Source organism: Pundamilia nyererei, unplaced genomic scaffold (genome assembly GCF_000239375.1).
Source record: "Pundamilia nyererei isolate P.nyererei 1_Seehausen unplaced genomic scaffold, PunNye1.0 scaffold00064, whole genome shotgun sequence".
NCBI lineage: Eukaryota > Metazoa > Chordata > Actinopteri > Cichliformes > Cichlidae > Pundamilia > Pundamilia nyererei.
In genome coordinates this window covers 832081-853869 of record NW_005187465.1, presented here as the reverse complement: position 1 = coordinate 853869, position 21789 = coordinate 832081, and the positions used below count along the sequence as shown (strand labels likewise).

The 21789-nt window shown below is 39.8% G+C and overlaps 3 protein-coding genes across 4 annotated transcripts in view; all 3 read left to right on the top strand.

The window, feature by feature from the left end:
* The first annotated feature begins 629 nt into the window (after positions 1 to 629).
* LOC102197960 (wiskott-Aldrich syndrome protein family member 3-like) lies at positions 630 to 6712 on the top strand. Its single transcript, XM_005735430.1, has 9 exons — positions 630 to 800; positions 2013 to 2223; positions 3660 to 3794; positions 3896 to 4049; positions 4138 to 4255; positions 4347 to 4531; positions 4973 to 5194; positions 5274 to 5578; positions 5714 to 6712. Exons 2-9 carry the CDS (start codon positions 2091 to 2093, stop codon positions 5869 to 5871), a joined length of 1410 nt encoding a protein of 469 aa, XP_005735487.1. The 5' UTR covers positions 630 to 800; positions 2013 to 2090; the 3' UTR covers positions 5872 to 6712.
* A 1039-nt stretch (positions 6713 to 7751) lies between these two features.
* Positions 7752 to 15515, top strand: LOC102197676 (V-type proton ATPase catalytic subunit A-like). Of its 2 annotated transcripts, none has more exons than XM_005735429.1 (15): positions 7752 to 7914; positions 8452 to 8560; positions 8996 to 9124; positions 9287 to 9501; positions 9589 to 9726; positions 9807 to 9958; positions 10374 to 10536; positions 10663 to 10771; positions 11009 to 11131; positions 12355 to 12469; positions 12685 to 12748; positions 12852 to 13055; positions 14286 to 14380; positions 14538 to 14709; positions 14823 to 15515. In XM_005735429.1, the coding sequence occupies exons 2-15, from the start codon at positions 8479 to 8481 to the stop codon at positions 14913 to 14915; spliced, it is 1854 nt and encodes a 617-aa protein (XP_005735486.1). In that variant the 5' UTR covers positions 7752 to 7914; positions 8452 to 8478; the 3' UTR covers positions 14916 to 15515. The 2 variants fall into 2 exon arrangements, with proteins under 2 accessions (XP_005735486.1, XP_013766948.1); XM_013911494.1 differs by lacking the exon at positions 7752 to 7914 and adding an exon at positions 7942 to 8316.
* Positions 15516 to 20884: 5369 nt separating this feature from the next.
* Positions 20885 to 21789, top strand: part of LOC102201835 (palmitoyltransferase ZDHHC23-like) — a 4759-nt gene continuing 3854 nt past the window's right edge. The window contains exon 1 of the mRNA XM_013911429.1: positions 20885 to 21369. Within this exon, the coding sequence (XP_013766883.1) occupies positions 20885 to 21369 (485 nt within the window). The remainder of the gene's footprint in view (positions 21370 to 21789) is intronic.

Here is a 21789-nt window from a genome sequence, read left to right as displayed (position 1 = left end):
TGTGTGTGTGTGTGTGTGTGTGTGTGTGTGTGTGTGTGTGTGTGTGTGTGTGTAGCTTTCAAATAAAATTCTGAGTGTCTCATTTCACTCTTAATCGAGGTCATTCCTACTGTGATGTTAATAGCCTAAAGGGGACCGAAACACTCCTGTTTACGCCAAGTAGTTGATCTGAAGTGAAGTGATAACACACACACAACAGACACCCATACACACAAAAACATAAGGAGCAAAAGTTAAAGAATGCACAAAATTAACCCTTAGAATTGAGAATACTATGCAGATTTTAACCACTGTATATATAAATTTTTTCTGCTAATTAATCACTGTGTTAAAACGGTCAATAAAATTTTTACTGCTTATCAAAAAGTGATAAGCAGTGTCTGTGTCACACTAAAGTTAAACTTTTCATTCGGTCTTGATTTGATGTCAAAAACTTGAGGTTGGCACACGAATATCCGATTCATAGAAGGTTGACTTGTGGCCCTTAAAAATAGGACTAATACATCCTGAAATAAAATACTGGATGCCATGGCGACTGTGATTGGATGACAGGAGTAATCTGCTGACTAAATCCCCTCATGGCTCAAGCTGTGATTTGGACTGGAGATTTGTTTTCAGAGTGAACTCCGCCCTGCAGAGATGACTGTCAACGTAAAGTACACTACAGACTGCAGCAGGCCAGCAAATAGTCTGTTTAATTTGGAGGAAACAGCTTGGACTCGACTTTGATAGCTTCTTCCCTGCGTGCTGACGTGAACAAAACGAGCCAACCGGCAAGCCAACGCTAAAGCTATTCTATGGTAGGACAATCATGACCAAGTTTTCAGCTGCTGTGAATGTAGGTCTGTTGTTACAGGTTGTGTTTTCTGTATTAGTATAAGAAAAAACTTTTTTTTTCCTGTACAAGTAATTAATAAAATAATTTTAAAAACTGAAACATCACACTCCCACCCCCCCAGATTCTGTGATTGAAAACATTTTTTAAAATACAATGTTATCATAGAATTGAACAGTTTTGTATTTTAAGTGATCAGCTTGTTGTTTCAGTGAACTTTTATTAAATGTTAACTGTCTAAATAGGAAGCCTGGTCCAGCTAAAGCTAAAGCAGTCTAAGGAGGACAAATAAAAGTTGTATTTTCCAAGGTCACAAAGTTTTAACATGAACATGCTACAAAGCAGTCCTTTTGTCCTTTGTCCATTCAGCTATTGGTTATTAATTGATCATAAATAAATACATGCGGCTGAGCTCAAATTAATTGATAATATGCATGATAATAAGAAACCAACAGACAGCCCCTTTACTCTAACCAACAATATAAGCATGTAGTTTTTTGGGAATTGAAGAATGGACCTCTGATGCTACACCAAAATCATTCCCTCAGTGTCATTCAAGCATTAAATGAGCATCCACTCCATAATTTAACATTTTCTTTGAGCTTCAGAGCTGCAAAAACAGCTGTTAAAATTACATATGGCAGTTTATGTTCTTGTTGTTACCTATATTAACAATGTGCTGGCATGGCCATCCCTTGTTTTCATCTGATATAGATGTGTAAACAGGAATGCAAATTCGCTTAAAAAACAGTCGCACAGTGCCTGTGTTAGCTCCCCTTTTGTCACAATAAGGCTCCTGAATAAAACAGATGTTGCAGCGAGTACGTTAACCTCTTTGCAAAAATGGACAATTACATACAATAGGTGTACCACTTTGACAGGTAGTGATAAACTGGGACATTCAACAGCAAGTGGCCCAATGTACAAAGCAGCAAATATTGGAGAAAAAAACCCCTCAAAGCTGTCATTTTTAATTTGTCTCTCTATTACACGTTCCCCACACACTTTTTAAATTGTAAAAGCATGGAAAGCTAACAAGCATACTAATGCATTGTGCATTATGCATTACAGGGTTGCTTTTTAAAAATAAAGACACATTTAAAGTGAAATTATTAACTTAATTTGAGAACATTAGTGACTGTGTCGACTTTGTGCATTAATATGTTGATTGTTCTAGTCCACAGGTTGCAGTAAGCAGTGAGCTGTCAGCTCTGTCCTCTGACTCCAAGCAGCTGGGGAGATGTGAGAAGGGGTCATGCCTCTGGTGAAGAGGAACATTGAGCCTCGGCACCTGTGCCACAGTGCCGTGCCCGATGGAATTGGCAACGAGCTGGAATGTGTAACCAACAACACGCTGTCCGCTATAATTCGACAGCTCAGCAGTCTGAGTGAGCTTACAATTGATCAGATTCAGAATAAAGTATCAATGCGTCTTTAACCTGTGCTCATTACATGCAATCAAGGTGTTGCCACTATTAAGCAAATCGAAATTTAAATCATAAGGAAAATTATACAGTAAAAAACCTAAACTATCTAAATATTCAGGGCATAATTACTTCAAGTTGTGAAAGATCGTTAGAAGTGATGGGGTGGGAAACTAATTTGCACACAGTGATTTTTAGCTTGATTTATTATGCATTTAACAGATCGATTTGTCACAACTAATACATAATATGGACCAAAGTACTTGGCCTCCTACACCTTAATTCTAGAGGAACTGCTCAGCCATTGAAACTCAGGCCATGAAGCTCCGAGTGCAGTTTTTGTGCTGATGTTAATGCTAGAGGAGCTTTGGAGCTCTGCACTTTCTCCCTGCTCTGTAACTTTACATGCCACTTACAAATGATCGTGGAACATTTAGGAAGGAAGGCATTTCAAAAAAACTGACTTTTTGTAACAGTAACATCCTGTTGCAGCACCACACTCAAATTCTTTAGGAGGATTGACACTTTTGAAGATGTTTGTAAAGGGAGACTGCTTAGTGCTTGAATTTATACATCGGTGGCAGTGGGACTGAAAATACCTAAATTCAAAGATTAAGAGGTGTGACCTAATCCGTTGGCTACATAGTGTATATCAGTCCTGTAACACAACACAATACGCATTGAGTTTTCTGGGGATAATAATTTGACATATTGACATATACCCTCTATGTCATGGGAGTGCTTTTGTTTTCTTAATCCTTTAAAAGGGATTATCAGATAAGAGTGTCACTTAATTGCTGGCTTTGAATGAGGGGAGAAACAAACAAAGAACATATTTTAAGGGTATCAAATTTGTCAGTGTGTGATTTGTTGCAGTCGTTGCTAAAATGCATTTCACTCTGTACACAGGTTTGTGCAGAAGTACAGTGGTTAATGTTAAACATGTTGTTGCAATGTCTGTATAAAGATTAGAAAGCCTGTGTGCTTTTGTGGTTACAAATAAGTGAGAGGAGACAAGAAGAAATCCTACAACATATCCTTTGATAGTTTGTACATCCATGTGTGTGTGTGTGTGTGTGTGTGCGATTAGTAAACTTACCGAAGCTTAGAGCTTAGCGTACAGATTTGTACAACAGCACGATAAGATGGAAAGTAACTGGGCGGAGACACAAACACAGGCAGTCTAATTATAGCTTTTACATTAAGCAGACTAGAGCTGTTTGAAATGTGCCCCTGACTGAGTAATGGAAACAAACATTTTGAGCAGTTTAATTTAGATAGTTGATATCAACACTCTGCCTTTAAGGTGCCATTATCTTTTAAATGTTATTGAGATTTGACACACCTTTCCATTTATTGCTTTTCCTCTATTCTCTCCCGCTTTCTTGCTCTGGTTGCAGGTAAGCATGCAGAAAATGTTTTCGGGGAGCTTTTTAATGAAGCCAACACCTTTTACGTGCGCACAAACTCTCTTCAGGATCGAATTGACCGCTTGGCCATCAAAGTCACCCAACTAGACTCCAGTGTGGAGGAGGGTTAGTTCGTTGGGTATCAGTGAATCTTCTTCTGTTTGTTGCTATGGTTATTCCTACACGCTTTATATCAAACTTTCCTCCTTAATTTTGCTTTTTTAAAGTTTCCCTTCAAGACATAAACATGAGGAAGGGCTTCAGAAGCTCGAGTGTCCAGGACCAGCAGGTTTTATCCAAGGGCAGCCTTCCTAGTGCTGTAGCCGACATGTACAACAGCAGTGACAGACCTCCTCCTCTCAGCAACCTCACTGCTTACAGGTGCTGCACTGTTTTTCTTTCTTTTTTTACTGTTCTAAAGTTAGATATCTGTCTTCAGTTAATGTTGGAAATTGGTTTTTAAATACAGAGAGGATTCTACTGATGCAATGAAATACTACTCTGACCCATCATACTTTTTTGACCTGTGGAAAGAGAAAATGCTTCAGGACACAGAGGAGAAGAGGAAAGAAAGGCGGAGGCATAGGGTCAGAGTGCATTTTACCCATCATGTTTACGCATTTACGTATTTACTTACTGACTGCTTACTCAAACTCTGTATTCCTGTTGTTTCTGCAGGAACAGAAGCGATGTGTGGACAGCAGCACCATTCAGCGTGAGGTGAAGAAGGTCAGAAAGGCACGAAACCGCAGGCAGGAGTGGAACATGATGGCGTTTGATAAAGAGCTCCGTCCAGATCACAGACATCCACAGAGTCTCAGGCGAGGAGCATCATCTGAGGGCTCCCTTTCGCCAGATGGGAGGTTAGAGAAGCTACCAAGATTGTGTTTTGGATAGGTTTTCAATGTATTTTTCTGTATAATACAGCGCTACAGAGGGAATTAAAGAATTTCCCATCTTTGGGACTAATGATGTAGATCTTATTTATCCTAGTTGTATTTTTATGGAGAAATTTGTAAAATTATTGTAGATTTATGATACTTTTAAAATAAAACTTAGCAGATGGGGGAGGACTTGTGTGTGTGTGTGTGTGTGTGTGTGTGTGTGTGTGTGTGTGTGTGTGTGTGTGTGTGTGTGTGTGTGTGTGTGTGCCCAAAAGGAGGGGTAGATCCGTTTTCACAAATAGGACCTTGTGACCCAAATTGTAATATCTTTGTGTAAAGCGTCGGCTTTGATATTGTAACAACAAACCTACCATCTGGATCTGCATCTGCATGACAAACTCTCTTTTACTGTTTATCCAGGCCTGACCTCTTAGATTACCCCATCCCTCCAGTGCCTGCCCATGCTGCTTGTAACTCTGCCAAGTCTCACGATTACGTTCCTGGGAACACGCATCCCTCACCACCTGTGGAGCATGAATACCAAAGCATTGATGTCAACTACAAGAGAGTAACCTATGCCGCAGCAGAGCCTCGTGCTGCAGACCGAATGAACGGTTCAATTCGTCTCCCTGCAGATTACAAGTATGTGAGAGAAATTGAAATATAATATACTCTTTTTGGGCATCTGCAACTTAATCCTCTTTCTTTTACTGTCACACAGGTCTATCGCACCACCTCCTGCCCTCGGCCCTCCAATCCCATCAGCCCAGACAGCCTTTGGTTTTCCACTGGGTGCACATCCTCCAGTGCCACATAATGGCGTTGGGCACGCGGGCCCGGGCTGCCCACTCCCACCAATACCTCCTCCAGGGAATCACACGGTCCCTCAACCCCCGGGTCCCCCACCTCCTCCTCTCCCTCCGCCATCTGCACCCTCACACCTAGCGGGACACAGTGAAGGCTGCAGACGTGAGACCAAACCTGTGAGAGACGCAAGAAGTGACCTGCTGTCTGCCATCCGCATGGGTGAGTCAGCGTGCTTAGACGCAGTTGGCATTGCTTCCAGCTGGTCAGATGAGCACAGATGTGAGCAGCTAACACTCTGTGCAATACAGACATATAATATTCTGTCCTCTCTCTACATGTGTGTGCCCTCATTAGGCATCCAGTTGAAGAAAGTCCAAGAGCAGCAGGAGCAGCAGAGCAAGCGGGAGCCGGTGGGGAACGACGTAGCCACCATCCTTTCCCGACGCATTGCAGTTGAGTACAGCGACTCTGAGGAGGACTCTGAGCTTGATGAGAATGAGTGGTCGGACTGACAAAACACTGAATTGGTCTTTTCTCCACTGGATCTTCAGCACAGATGAAAGAAAACTGTGAAACACTCCATCTAGCTCCATCTAGTGGAGTCTTTGTACCAAGCCACTACTGCCAAAATACCTCTACCTTGTAGTTTTTATTTCTACTTTCATAATAAATATTTCATGAGCAACTGAACCACTAATCTAGCACATCTACACAGTTTGCACCAGTTTGTTTTGTAACAGGTTAATATCCTCATTTCAAAACTGAGTCAGTGTGTGATAAATCACACAGTTCTATCACATGGAAATGTGACCCATTAGTTTCTTAAGATTGTCTTTGTATACTGCTTGTTCTAGCAAAATGTCCTTACGTGATGACCTCCTATCTTTGTCCAGCAGCATCCCAGCGGAGAGCATTTCAGTGTAAGAAAAGCATAGGTATAAATAATACATGTTACCATTGGCTGACCTCCACATAGCTTCTTTAGTTTCAAGGTCTTTGTATTAGGCATGCTGGCTCATTGGCACACTACCTAACTAGCCGGCTCAAACACTCAAACACACAAGTAGAGCAAGCCTGTGCTTTCCCTACTATGACAAGTTAAAATATGTGCTGTGATATAAACAAGCACTGAATCATACCATAATATTGAAAGATTCAAGGGTTTTTGTTTTAATTTAATCTTCCTAATCTCACACTTAATTCCATTAGTTTTGTAATAGCTACCTCAAGTTGTAACAATTTCTCAGTTCTGATTGTGTGTATGAAGGTATCATGTCTGACATTAATTCTATTAGTTGTGATGCGTCTTTACAAATACTGATATATCAATAAACTTTCCAAATTAGCAAGAAAATCATGCTATCATTAAGTCCTTGTCTTTTTTCTTTTTTACTTCTTTCTTTTTAACTTAAACTCCACTAGATACTAGAGGTCAAAACCCACTTGAAAATTATTTATAGATTTTTGCACAACCTTAATGGGGATGGGCCAGTGGGTCAAAAATATGTTGCAGAGACATATGATGAATACACATAATGACTTTGAATGACCGTAAAGGCAAAAATGACCTAAACAACCCTGCAGACATACAAAGTAGCCAAAAAGAGGCATAGAGTGGCTACAAAGAGATTAAAAACAGGCAAAATCAGACAGAATATCATAGAATTTGAGCAGAGACACAAAAATATGGTCACACAATGACTACAAAATGATGGAAAATTACCTCTGTCAGACAAAAAGGAGTAATATAATACACAACAAAATCAAAATTAAGTAAATGATCACAAAGAGACACGAGATGGCTAAATTCACTGATCAACTGAGAACTAAAGTGATATGTAAATTTAATTACATAAAAAATTATAATCAAAACAGTCAATGTGCAAATGTGCAAATCATTAAAGGACTTCATATATGAACGCATCAAAACTGGTAACACTGCCTCACACTCAAAAAAATTTTTTTTCATTTAACCAGTTTTTGAACAATAATTTGGGGATATTTTAATAAGGAATGACAAAAAAAAATTACTGTGAAAAATTTTCAAGTTACAGTACCTGGAAGGACAATGAGGTGATTCAAAAGTTTGTGCTCTCAAAACTACAACCAAATCAACTTTACAGCCACTTAAGTTACAGAAACCAAAACCGTTTTTAATTCTGCAACCAATTTTCAGCTTTAATTTTATAGGCTATATCATAGTGTCAATAAAAATATAATATAATATTAAAAATGCTAAATTAATTATGGAATATAAGTATTTAATAAAATAAAGAAAACAATGAAACAACGAGGCCTGTAAATTCATTCACACCCAGCAGAGGTCACCCGATGCCAAAGTGTAGCTCAACGGAACTTGAGAAACTGTTAACTATTAGACGCCATGTTGGCTCTGTAATAACTGCCAGCGTTGCAAGACAGGAAGCGAGTTGAGCCGCAATGGAGATGTTTTCGTCCCGTGACAGTGTACTGGTTGGCAGGTGATTAGCACAGCGAAGCTCCTCCTCAGTCTTCTACAGTAGACACAAATCTGGACAGCTGACCATTGTAATAAGGTATAGTATTTATACAAGCTTTGTAGGGTTTTACATTCCCACCAGCTTGCCTTTCAGTTATGGGGCAAATTTCGAGTGTAAAATTCTTTGTTTAGCTTAAACTGTGAACGATGATGATGAAGATAGCTAGTGTGTGCTAACTAGTCACCTGACTTCTACGTGCACACGCTCAAATCAGCTTTACTCTCAGCCTTCCGTATGGAGGAACAAACAAGCTACCATCTGGCCAGGAATGGCAGCGCTGACTCATTTTACCTCATCTTTAGTATCTGATGGAAGGAAAATGAAGCTTTAGCAGAGTTAGCTCACGACCTAACACTGTTAGATGTGGTCATTCATTCATGAGAGAAACCACCAAGTCACGGTGCTCGCATAATTCTCCCTGTCACACTAGCATCTAAAGTAAGTCTGGAAAAATAATAGTAATACAATAACTCTACCCTGGCTAATGATTAAGTATTGCACGATGTCTTAACTTGTGTGTGAGTGTTATAAAATGACTTGAAAGCATATTTTGTCCTCTGTGTGCCCCTCAAGGAATTTAGTAAGATATAAACTATCAAGATGGATACCTCAAAACTTCCCAAGATCCAGGATGAGGACCGAGAAAGCCAGTTTGGATATGTACACGGTGTTTCTGGACCAGGTCTGGTTTATTCTCCTTGCCTTTTAAATGGCTAGACTCTATCAGGTTGAATGTAGTTAAAAGTAGTAGTGGTTGCAATGTTTAGCTAAGTAGCTGACAAATTAAGGAAGTTGATCACATGATGACAAAATCATGACATTTCCTGTTATTACCCAGCAGGGTAAAACAGGGTATAAACTGGGTATAAAACATGTCTAATCTCACTAAAGAATGCCTCTCTAGCATAGCTGTAGATTATATAGTTATCCTGAACTGCATGACTTCTGCTTAAGGATATCTTTGGTCTGTCACATATGTTCAAGCTATAACATTTGTCATTTTTGTCTTAATAATCTCTTTGAAATTGTCCCAGTTGAAAATATAAACAAGTAAAACTTTTGATTGTTTCTTAATCGTTTCAGTATCTGTAATTTTCTTTCTTGCTATTGCCATCAGTGGTGACAGCTACCGCCATGGCAGGAGCAGCCATGTATGAGCTGGTTCGAGTCGGTCACAGTGAGCTGGTGGGAGAAATCATCCGTTTAGAAGGGGACATGGCAACTATCCAGGTCTACGAGGAGACATGTATCCTTTCTGCTGCCGTGTTTCGTTCATCTTTTGTCAAACATCAAAAGTAAAAAAACAAAAAAACAAATCAGACTGAATTGCATTAAGAAAAGCTGCTTGGCAGATATCACGTTTCAGACATTTCGTGGTTTGTTTGGTGACCCTAACTTGATCATACAGCTGGCGTGTCTGTCGGGGACCCTGTCCTGCGAACTGGAAAGCCCCTGTCAGTAGAGCTGGGACCAGGTATCATGGGCTCCATCTTTGACGGTATCCAGCGTCCACTAAAAGACATCAATGACCTCACTAACAGTATTTACATCCCAAGAGGAGTAAACATTGGTGCTCTCAACAGAGACAACAAATGGGAATTTACGCCCGGGCAGAACCTTCGGGTAAGGAAGGCGCATTGTTGCAGTGATGAGTCCTTCAAAGTATTTTCTTCTTAAGTGTGCTGACAAAAAATGTGATCCCTTCGCCAGGTTGGCAGTCACGTAACTGGTGGAGATATCTATGGTATGGTATTTGAAAACTCCTTAATCAAACACAAGCTAATGCTTCCACCTCGTAGCAGAGGCACCATAACCTACCTGGCTCCACCTGGAAACTACGACATTTCAGTGAGTGTTGCATTTGAAACAAAGTGCTTTTTATTTTGGATAAAAACAAAACTGATTTGGGGGGGTTTTCTTGCATTCAGGATGTGGTTCTGGAGCTTGAGTTTGAAGGCATTAAAGAGAAACTCAGCATGGTGCAAGTGTGGCCAGTACGACAAATCCGCCCCGTCACAGAAAAACTACCAGCTAATCATCCACTGCTGACCGGCCAGAGAGTTCTGGATGCACTTTTCCCGTGAGTATTCATTTGCTGTGCATTATGACATCTTTATTTAATATATGCCGCTTAACAGATTTATTAAACCGCCTGTCATAAAAACAAGAAAACACTAATATTTTTGAAATCTTTCAAAAACATGTTTAAAACAAACTTTTTTTATAAATCAGTAAATTTGAAATTATTTTCAGCATTAAAAATATAATTTTGTTTAAAAATCGTGCACATACTGGTGGATTAACCATTACTTAACCATAAAAAAAGGATTATAGCGATTATCAATAGTGTTAATTTAGGGCAGCCCATAAGCCTTACAGTGGGTGGTGGTACTGCAAGTACTGCATATCACATATTATGAAAAGTGGGTTTTTCACTGGTGGATTGTTTAGTTATTTATTACATAGTAAGACCGTGTGGCTGTTGTGCTTTACAGCTGTGTGCAGGGTGGCACTACTGCTATACCAGGAGCTTTTGGATGTGGAAAGACTGTGATCTCGCAGTCATTGTCCAAGTACTCCAACAGTGATGTCATCATCTATGTCGGCTGTGGAGAGCGTGGAAACGAAATGTCTGAAGTGCTGCGAGATTTCCCCGAGGTTTGAAGATTACGAAGCTTTCGATTTGTTATTTAAATTTTTTCTGTCTACTGTAACAAACGCACTACAGCATCACTTTTGACTCGCTTAAGCTAAGGCTGTTTTTCACACTGCTCTTGCCACTAGCTCACTATGGAAGTTGACGGCAAAGTTGAGAGCATCATGAAGAGAACAGCGCTGGTTGCTAACACCTCCAACATGCCCGTGGCTGCTAGAGAGGCTTCCATTTACACAGGTATAAGCTGCCTACATTATAGAGAACTGAGTCATTGTTAACCTTACCTTTTACTACATACTTTAAAAATTAAAAGTAATTGAAAAGTAATTGAAAAACTTAAAACACTCTAAAATCCTATTCAGAACTTTATGAAAGTAGCTAGTAGTGAGCTAGTGTGTATTTTGTTGTTGTTTTTTCCTCTTCCTGCACAGTATTTTGAAAGTGTCATCAAATGTCAAACTTTTGCCTGTGCAGGGATCACACTGTCTGAATACTTCAGAGATATGGGCTACAATGTGAGCATGATGGCTGATTCGACGTCTCGATGGGCCGAAGCTCTGAGAGAAATCTCTGGAAGACTGGCTGAAATGCCTGCTGGTGAGTTCAGTGGTCACAGTCAAAATCTCAAAACATGTTTGTTTTGTACCTGCTGATCTAGATTAGAGATCAGCAGGTACAAAAGTCACCTCATACTGTAGTTCAATAACGTTTATTTCAGGGCTTTTTTTTGTAATATATTTGGTTTATTTTACTAATTCCATTTTGATTCATGTTCTAAAGCACTTTCTTTTTCATTTAACTAGTGAGGATGTACTATTAATCAGGACTTCATTAGGTAACTTCAGGGGTAGCTCTGGGGTTTCTGTACTATGAAGGTGGTTTATTTCTTACCAGGGTATACTGCCAAGGTAACTTATGTTGTGAATTTAACCTGCTCTGGTTCTAGATTAGAGATCAGCAGGTACAAAAGTCACCTCCTACTGACCATTCAGTTCTCCAGAAAATAGTGTCACTATTCCTGAAGGATCATTTGGACATCTGTGTGGAGATAGGAGGGTTTAAAGTCTTTCAATAGTGTCTAATGTTTACCAGTTTACCTGATGAGCGTTGGTAATAAATATATATTCTTAGACAAAAAATTTTCCCCTTTTATGTAGGGCTGCAATTGTACAGTAATTTTATTGTTCTAGAAGTTTTAATATACAATCCTAAAACAGGACGCCTACACTGTACTTGAAGACCTATCAAATTCGTGTGTAGTCTAAGCCCATGTTTGTTATTTAATCTTTACTCTCAGATGTTAAACAACACTGGAGCTGCAGCTGAAAGAAAGGCAAGCGTAAGAACATAATATCGCATAATATCGGGATGTCGAAATTAAAATGGTATATATGAAAATGAGAAGAATTGCAATGAATGAATCGTTTTAAAAACATAGATGTTAATAATCGCATTGTGTGTGGCAATGTTCGTGTTTCCTTCAGATTGGCCCACCTATTAAGAAAGAGATGGGGGTGCATATATACATACATACACTGCGATTGTTATAGTAAGAAGAAAATTGTGATTGGTTGCCGACACCACCCTTTTCCTGTGAACGTGCAGAGGAAACACTGGGTTAACTTAGCAAGATGATAATTAGCTTTGTTTGACTGCTTATCCTGAGTACCAGTGCTAGTGTAAGTGAGTCCAGATAACAGAAGGATACCCTGGGTATGTTGAACTCACTTCATAGTACAGTTCATTCAGATTTTGTTAAGACCCTCTCACACAGTAGGTAAACTCATCTGAAGCATTTACCTTTGTGTTGCTGGCTGCAGACAGCGGGTATCCGGCTTACCTGGGCGCCAGACTGGCTTCCTTCTATGAGCGTGCTGGACGTGTGAAGTGCCTGGGAAATCCAGAGAGAGAAGGCAGCGTCAGCATCGTAGGAGCGTGAGTTCACATTTATATAAGCAAGTTTGTGCTTTTTGTTTGTTTGTGCACGTTCTGTAGATGGTCATTGACTGCTGCACGTCGTTATATTGAGTTTGCTTCGGTGGGAAAATTAGTTAGAAAATGTAAAGTTTTTCATGTGAAATCTTTAAATAGAATCCAGCGGGTGATTATTTTATTAGTAAACTTTACCTTTAATACTGTGAACTCCTTAGTGTGTCGCCTCCTGGTGGAGACTTCTCCGATCCTGTCACTTCAGCCACACTGGGAATTGTTCAGGTAAGTAAAATGTAGAAACTTAATGCAAACATTTGACCGAATTCACCTTAAAGTGAAAGTGTCTCTCTTTTACACTGTCCTGTGTTTTTGTTGTTGTTTGTAGGTGTTCTGGGGGCTGGACAAGAAGCTGGCTCAGAGAAAACACTTCCCGTCTGTAAACTGGCTCATCAGCTACAGCAAGTACACACGAGCTCTGGATGAATATTATGACAAACATTTCCCGGAGTTTGTTCCTCTTCGCACAAAAGCAAAAGAGATTCTACAGGAAGAAGAGGACCTGGCTGAGATTGTGCAGCTTGTTGGCAAAGTGAGTCAGTTTATATTAAATGGTCTAAAACTGTCCCCAGCAGCGCGATGGATCGAACCCAGAATTTCATTACCATGAAGCAACAGTGCTAACCACTGCGTCACTGTGCAGTCTGTGCTCCTTTATGTGTGGAGTTTGTATGCTCAGAGTCTCTCTGGACACACCATCTCTTTCCTACTGTCCAAACACAAGCATGTTAGGTTACAGTATTGAGCCCTACTCTAAAAGACATTGTCACAGATTGAACTCTGCCTCTGTGGCTGAATTTAAAAAATAAGTGTTTAAAGTTGAAGTTTTTAACGTAATTATAGCGTTTTCTTGTGAGATACACAATATGACGTCACAAGGTTGATTATTTTGTGTTTGCTAACTAGTCACATACTGGATAAAACTCAGAGACTAAAACTAAAACAGTTTAAGGGCGTCACTTTTCTGTTGCCCCTGGCTGCTGCGATCACTTTTCTTTTTTTAAGCTACATGCACTCAAATGGGAGAATCCACCTTTTGGTAATGCACTGGTTTGTCCATTGTTGGGTTGTGTATACAGACTGAGTGACATAATCAGCTGGCAGAGCATGTCTCCTCTCTTGAATACTGCCAGGGCGGTGCAAAAGTGACCCTGATTTTCATTTTAGTTTCCATGTTTTCCACAAAAACTAATAGACTAATGTAAGTCTATTGGCAGCAACCAACAAATTGACTTAGTGAAGTAATATTCTGTACTGCCACATGATGGCGCCACAAATGCTCTACTGCAAACACTCATTTTTTAAAATCCAGCTTCACGGATAGTGTTTAATCTGTGACAGTTTTTTAAGTAGTGTTCAAAGGTGTAAATTAGCGTTAATGCATGTAGTGTTTTATGTCCATTTTGATGACCAATGAACAGTAAATGGTCTGAATTCATGTTAATCATCACAATTTTTATTCAGTTTGAATGCTTTGGAAGTTCTACGAGCTCTGTTACTATGGACTCTAAATGGGTTTAGATCTGTTGATCAGTTTTACCAGATGAAGGTGGGAGATTGAAGAGAGTGAAGTCTGTACATGAGACTGAAGGAACATGTGTTGGTACAAAAGGCCCAGTGTAACAAATGCAATCTAATACTTAATCTCTTTTCTTGTATATTTTTTCTAAGCCAATTTGTGGATACATTATATGTAAAAAAATATATATATGTGGCAATGACTAGAAAAATATAAGAAGAACTCGTCTGGTTTTGTTCCCAGGCTTCACTTGCTGAGACTGATAAAATTACTCTAGAAGTTGCTAAGCTCATTAAGGACGACTACCTGCAGCAGAATGGTTATACTCCCTATGACAGGTGAATACAAAGCACTTACATTTAGACAGATTACATTGAAAGTCTTAAAAGAACATGCTGACTCTTGTAATTGTGCATTTTGGATGTTGTATTTTATGATATTACTGTAATTCCCATGAAAAAGTATTAAACAACATGTGTGTAAATATTCTTTTAGGTTTTGCCCCTTCTACAAAACTGTTGGCATCCTCTCAAACATGATAGCATTTTACGACATGGCCCGACATGCGGTGGAGTCCACAGCTCAGAGTGACAACAAAATCACCTGGGCCATCATCAGGGAAAACATGGGGGAGATCCTGTACAAGATCAGCTCCATGAAGTTCAAGGTACACATTTGTTTCTCATGTGGCAGGAGATGTTTGGTTTTGTTTTGTTTTTTCTTTGCCATATTGATCATCAACCCCCTTAAAAGATTTTGTGCCTTTCATGTATCGTTCAGGATCCTGTCAAGGATGGTGAAGCAAAGATCAAAGGAGACTACGCCCAACTGTTGGAGGACATGCAGAATGCTTTCCGAACCTTGGAGGAGTGAGTTTCCTACCTCTCAGCTTGTCTCTCAGATATCCAGACCCCAGTGCAGTGCAACATAGTAAAGACTGATTGGCCCATGTTCTGAATGTCTGCCACAGTCACATAGTCTTTTTTTTTTTTTCTCCTTGATGTTTACGCCCCTTAAACATTCCATGACCTACACAAATTGTATTTCATTTTGCTGATTTTTGACAAGTTTACTCATAAAAAAAAAACAGTACTGAAATCCCCTTAGGCTGTCTCAGAATATTACTTAAATAAATTCGCCCCAATCAAGTGCTGCACTCGCACTCCACTAGTAGCTGCGAAAAAAGAGTTGATGTCTCTTTCCCCCAGATGTAACAGTGATCAATGCAGATATTTAATCAAATGGGAACATGAACGTGGATAAAGGGACAGAGGCAGTGTATTCAGGGGATGTGAGGAGTTCTTCCACGTCTTACCTCTAAAGTGTGATTGTGATGCTGTGGAATATATACTTGATATTATGTGTAAAATGTGAATGAATGAGATTGTTGGTTTGTGTTGTAAAAGAAGTCTTGCTGTTTTGTCCATGGTACATTATTGTCTCCCTAAATAAATGGGAAATAAATAAAGTAGATGGTTTCAGTAAGATTTTATTTCTCATATTTCTTTCAAAACATAAACCAGCAGTTTGAAATCTTTCAAACTTTCATACACAAATTTTGATAATTGATGTAAGAATCGGTCATTGGTGCAACCTTATAAGCACACCTCAATTCAATAAAGGACTCGTTACTGTAGATGGCGCGCAGATAGATTTAGACATATGAACAGATGAGCAGTGAATTATTAGCCCTCGTATGAAACGTAAAGTTTTGTCAACATTTTCTCCAGTGTTTTTCTTTTTTTTTTTTTTAAATAAAGCAAATTAATTTTCAACATAGCATTTGCAAACATACTAGTTTTCTTTAAAAAGCATTAATTGGGGTTAGTATTATAGCTGAACATTTTGTCACCACAGCACAAACCAGTGTTGTGTAATGATGTGCTGAGTTTCAAACGGGTTGTCTTCCAGTTTACACAAAGTATAAAAACTTCAGTGAGGGTTTGAGCTGTCACTGAAGAAAACGTAATCGTAACAGTAACCAAAGAAATCAGTTTAGACTTGAGAAAAAGAATTGTTGATGCTCACAAACTAGGAGTTGTATATATAAAGTTATCAAGTGTCAAGAACTGGAATTAGAAGCATAATCAAGGAATTCAAAGAGAGCCACACAGTATTGAACAAGTGTGACTCTGGAAAGAAAACTAGTGAGAAACGTGTCTAAAGACCCCAGAACAACTTCAAAAACATGTGAATGACTTAGCCAAGTTGGAAATTGTAGTCTTAAAGAAGACAATCACCAGAGCTGTGTGCAGGAATGGATTTCAAGACTACAGACCAAGAAAAACTCAACTTTTGCACATGAGACACCTTCAAGCCAGACTGAAGTTTGCTAAGAACCTGGAGAACAACTATCTATACTGGAAGCAAGTTCTTTGGTCAGATGAGAAGAAACTAGAGCTCTTTGGCCACAGAGATGCTGCTTATATTTTTAGAAAGACGGGAGAAGCATACAACACAAAGAAGGCCATCCCCACAGTGAAAAGCAGTTGTGGGAGTATTATGCTGTGGGAATGCTTCAGTGCATCTGGAAATGGAGGATATGCCAGTTTCAGATGCCACAAATCTGAGTCACTTAGTCTTCCTATACAACAACAACCCAAAACATACGTCGCTCCTGGTGAGGAACTACCTTCGAAAGACCAAAATGAGCATTACTGACTGGCCTGCACAAAGCCCTGACTTGAATCCTGTTGAAAATCTGTGGGGTAAACTGAAGACCATGACAGAAGATCATCAAATCTAGAGGAACTTGAGAGATTTACCAAAGAAGAATTGGCCGGGATCACTGTTATCCTCTAAAAAGGATCGAGAATTGACTATAAGCATCAGTGGTTTTCCATGATGTTTGCAGCAAACTACCTGCAAAGTAAAACGAAAAACTGGTTCTTCTTTTCTCTTTGTCAGTTGACAAATAAAGAGAATTCATGTTATTCTCTTTGAAAGCATCTTAACTCGATATGTGATGCTTTAGTACATTAGAGCACAAATATACAAAATATACGACAAGGAGATGGACTGATTATTACATTTATTTGTCATACTGCATTATCAGCATCTTAGCAGTTTGCTGATGCACAATCTTCAGCATTCACTGTTGGTTCAGTGTATTTCTCTAGCATTAAACCCTCTAAAATAGATTAGAGTCGCTATCTCAGGTTCCGGGCTCCATTAGGACTAATGGAAGCGTAACCCGCTGGAGAAAGAGCAGCAGCTTTTCTCTGCATTGATTCTGTCCATCCAGTGCAGACACTACCAGCCTATAGCTCATAATGCACCTGCCCCTCTTTCTCTTATTCTTGAATTAGTAATGATTCATGGGGCAGTGTGTGTAAAGAGGACATTAACAAAACTGTAAATGGATTTGCTTATGTGCAAGCGAAAGTGGCATGGACTTTCAAGGCATGTCTAACCTTTTGTTTTGCCACGTTGAAAACAGGATAACCATTATTTCATTATTTAAACTGTTCTTAGTAAAGGTCATACTGGCTATTTTGTCTCTGATAAGATATCTTATGGGTCCTAACGTCTGTCTTTCCGGTTCCAGTGTTTCCCCTTTCACTGAGCTGCAACAGCATTTCATTTTAAAGTTGGTTTATGCTGCAGAGTGACCCAGATCAAGCTCAAGTTGGATAAACTGTCCGCTAAAGTGTTCATAAGCATGAACATGTGTTGTAACTGATGTGAATAAGGACCTTGGCTCCAGGTGAGAAAAGAGAACTTCCCTGCATGGGTCACTGAGCGCACCGTTAGTGTCGGTATCCAGTGTTGTCGCACGAAGAGTGCAATGTGTACAGCGCAGGGCTTAATGAGCGTAAACACAGAGGCCTCCCGTGCGCCTTTGATCTCGCACAAATGCACTCTTCGAGAGTTTTCGGTGGGTGAGCCTCAAGGTCAGGTTGCTTGTGGGAGGAAATATGATGCCAGAGGGTGGGGCTGCCCCGTGGATCATCGCTCAGTCTCTCATCTTTGAGTGCCTGTCATGTTTCTCATACGCACCCTCGTTCGGCTCAGCGTGGATTATCAGGGCTGCTGTTGCAGCTTTTGAATACCTCAACACAGCCTCTCAGCTGTGGGCAGAGGTATGAAAAACTCCTGGCTCTCTCTGGCTCCCTCAACCAAATGAGGGAGGGCCTATATTTGCCAAGCACGCCAGTATTAAAATCTAAAATGATAGCTGATGGAAGCTGTAAGGCAGAAGCAGGCTGAGTATCCCCGAGAACGACTTGTGAACTATTTAATGACATGTGAGAAAGATAGTCTTTGGAAATGTGAGCTGGCAGATGCAACACAATATCAAGCTACTTGTCAGGACTTCAAGTTGCCTTCTGTTGGGACGCTTCCACCATGGGAATGCAAGAAATGAAAACCATCTCACTGCACTGATTCGGTGTCGCCACAGCACCATCGGGGCAGGGACATGCCAATTTCCTTTTTCATCACAAATGACTGATGAGAAACTAGGCTGCGCTTTTCATTTTTTCCCCTTCAGTCACTTGCAGAAGGAGCCTGGTGACAAGGGGTCATCTTCTTAAGCATTTCTCTCCTCATTGTTTGCTGAGGATGGCGTAGCTCTCGTGTAGAAACTGTGAATTTTTTTGAGCCAACGTAGCTTGCTGTTTTTGTGTTTTTGCATTGGAGACAAAAGGTAAGTCAACACAATAAATCTTTTCTTTGTGAGTGTCCCTTATTAACAGTTAACACCTAGAAGTGTTAGATAGTGCTAATTAAGTTATTTCTGAATTATAATGATCTTTAGCAGACAAACTCAGATTGCAATAACTATTTTTGTCTTTAAAATTATTTTTTTCTGGAAATCCCTGTATAGCTATGTGTCAGATGCCACATAATAAGGTTATAACCACAGATACAAATCAGACTAATGTAATAACTCACACAGACAATAACTCAAAGACATCTCAGAGAGTTTAAGTCTTCGGTTTGCTGGCCCAGATAGTTTGTCCCTGCGGACACCGTGGCCTTGTTTCAACAAATTACATTAGAAGCTCTTGGGGACATAATAAGACTGAGAATACTCTGATTATGGAAATTATATATTTTTTAAAACAGGGATCTTTTAGAGTTACAAGTACAGGTCATGTACGCATTGCTATAATCCGTTTAATACTGTATTTTTTACTCTAATATATAATCTAAATATAAATGTGCTGTTACAGTATTAATAGCATCAACAAGTATGAACACAAATATGCTCTACGTGCTGTTCTACATTGCCAGGTGTCTTTTCTGGTATGTATATTGAGAGTAAAGAAATAGCCAGAGTACTTGGTCAATAAAGCTGATTCTGATTATATTTTTTGTTTTTACTTATCTTTTGCACTTGTTTATGCATATTTTTTGTAATAGGTGTTTAAAACTTTTTGTAATTTCTTGTATTAAAAATATAATCTTGAAAACGGATCCTGGATTTGTCAGCACTGTTGCTAATTCTCAAAAGCAACCTACTTAGAGCCCAGTAAGCTGGGGTGAGAGCTGTGTGTGTGTGAGCATGTTTGCTTTTCTCTGTGCACTGCAAGTTAATTGTGAGGTCTTTCAAGGCCACGTAAGGAAACAAGGAATCAATAAAGGGTCTTTGTTTGGATAGTTTTTATTGATCATGACACGCTGTAACTGTGACATCTGTGGCATGCAATGACCTTTTTTTGTTAAATGTCCATCTTTAGCAGGCCATTATGCAATGGCAGAAGTTAAAGCCACCGGAGCCAGATGATCCTATTTGTTGCTGTGAATGCGATCTCTACCAGTACGGATGTTGCTGTGACTGCGAGGATCTGGATGAAGCCTTTAACAGGTATGAAGGTGTGAAGAAATGGGTGAATAAACTAATAATCAAGGAGTGTGTGCTGTATGTGTAGTACTGTTGTTAGAAAGCTACACAAGTAGCTGTTGTTTGTGAGCACTAAGAAAGGTTGGACACAAACCAGATACAAAGGAAGCAGAAAATAGTGTGAGATTTTATGCTATTAGTTTATTGGCTTTCTAAAGAAAGCGAGAGGAGGTGATACCATTCTCATGTCTGTCAATGAAACATGAAACGAATGCCAACAGCTGGATAACAAGCTTAGCTTTAAGACTGGAAATAGTCCACGCACCCACACTGGTTTACTGGCAATGTCTCGCGGCCGAGAAACAGATGAAGTTTCTTTCTTTCTTTTTCTTCTTCTTTGTTTTGCACAGATAAATAAGATCGAGATGAGCCTTAGCTGTGTTGGTAGGGAGTCTACTGACTTCTAATAAAATGAATCAAACTTTCAAAGAGAAAACCAAAGATGCAAATTTACCATATATTTATTGTGATACCTGAATTATTATATTATCATATTAAGTCTTGTAGCAGGATGCTGTTATTTTTTTATTTAGATTTTTGAATTATGTAAATTCTTAATAATTTGCCACAAACAATTAACTTTACTTCCTAAAATGTGCCAAAATTCACAATGAGAGAGAAAAGGAGGACACATATCATTCTTTCTTTCTTTTTTTATTCCTTTTTTATTTGGCAGGCCCCTCTTATCGGTTAGAGCGGCTCTAAAAGTTTTCTCTGAGATTACCTGAGAATGCAAAAGTCATATCTTATCTTTCCTATTATTCTAGAGTCAAAGCAAACTATCGTGTATGTCTCAAACCTGAAAAAGCCAACTATGAAATCATTTTACCTTGCATGCAGCTCAAGAACTTGAAAATAAATTCCATCAGTGAAAAGGGAAATGATTAGACACATGAATAAACATTTGTCTAATTATAACTCTATGACCACTGTTCTCTGTAGGTGGCTGAAAGTACCATCTAAAAGTACATTTCAGTATCCTGTATTTGGTGCCATGGCTGAAAATCTGGAAATTTCCCTGATCCCAGCCCTGCTGATGCTGCCTCTCCTGCTGAAGGTTGCAGCGTTGCACTACCTGCTGGGTATAACCGTCCTGACAGCTCTGCCTGGCCTGGTGCTGTGGTACTACTATGCAACGCACCGAAAGAAGAGACGCACCCTCTTCTTCCTCACCCTCGCATTGTACTCTCTGGCCTACATGTATTACCTCTTCATCACAGAGATTTTACCGCGTGGGGACGTCAGCCAGCTGCAGGTGTGCACCGTGACCTCTGGGATGATCTTCACTATAGTCTCTCTTATTCACACCAAGAAAGGCCCAGGATTTGTGACTGCTGCCCTTCACAACTCTCACAGTCAGGAGGATAAAAAGGAGTCCACACAAGTAAATAATGGATCTCTCCAATCAGCAGCCTCTCCCTCAGGGACACCAGCAGAGCTGCAAACCCCAAAGGAGGGCCTCGGAGCAAAGTGGAGCAGGTGTCCTTTGTGCAAAATAATGCGACCACCGCGGGCTGGTCATTGTCGAACCTGTGGCTCATGTGTCCAGCGTTTGGACCACCATTGTATCTGGTGGGTCTGACTTCACGTCATGTTTATATATTTCCTTTGTAAGCAAAGCATTGTGTGTTTAATATTCAGTTCAGTTTAGGTTTATTCAGTTGCCTCAAGGTGTTTTATACTGTAAGGTAGAGATTCTCTCGAAAAACCCTCATAATCAAATGGTCCCTGCTGAGTAAGCACTATGCAATGGTGGGAAAGAAAAACTCCCGTCTAAGAGAAGGAAACCCCTGGCAAATCGGGCCCGGGGGCACAGACATATGTCATGACTGGCTGTGGGGGTATTGGAAAACAAGAGAAAAGGGAAAAAAAGAGGGTACATGGAGCCCGGAAAAGCCA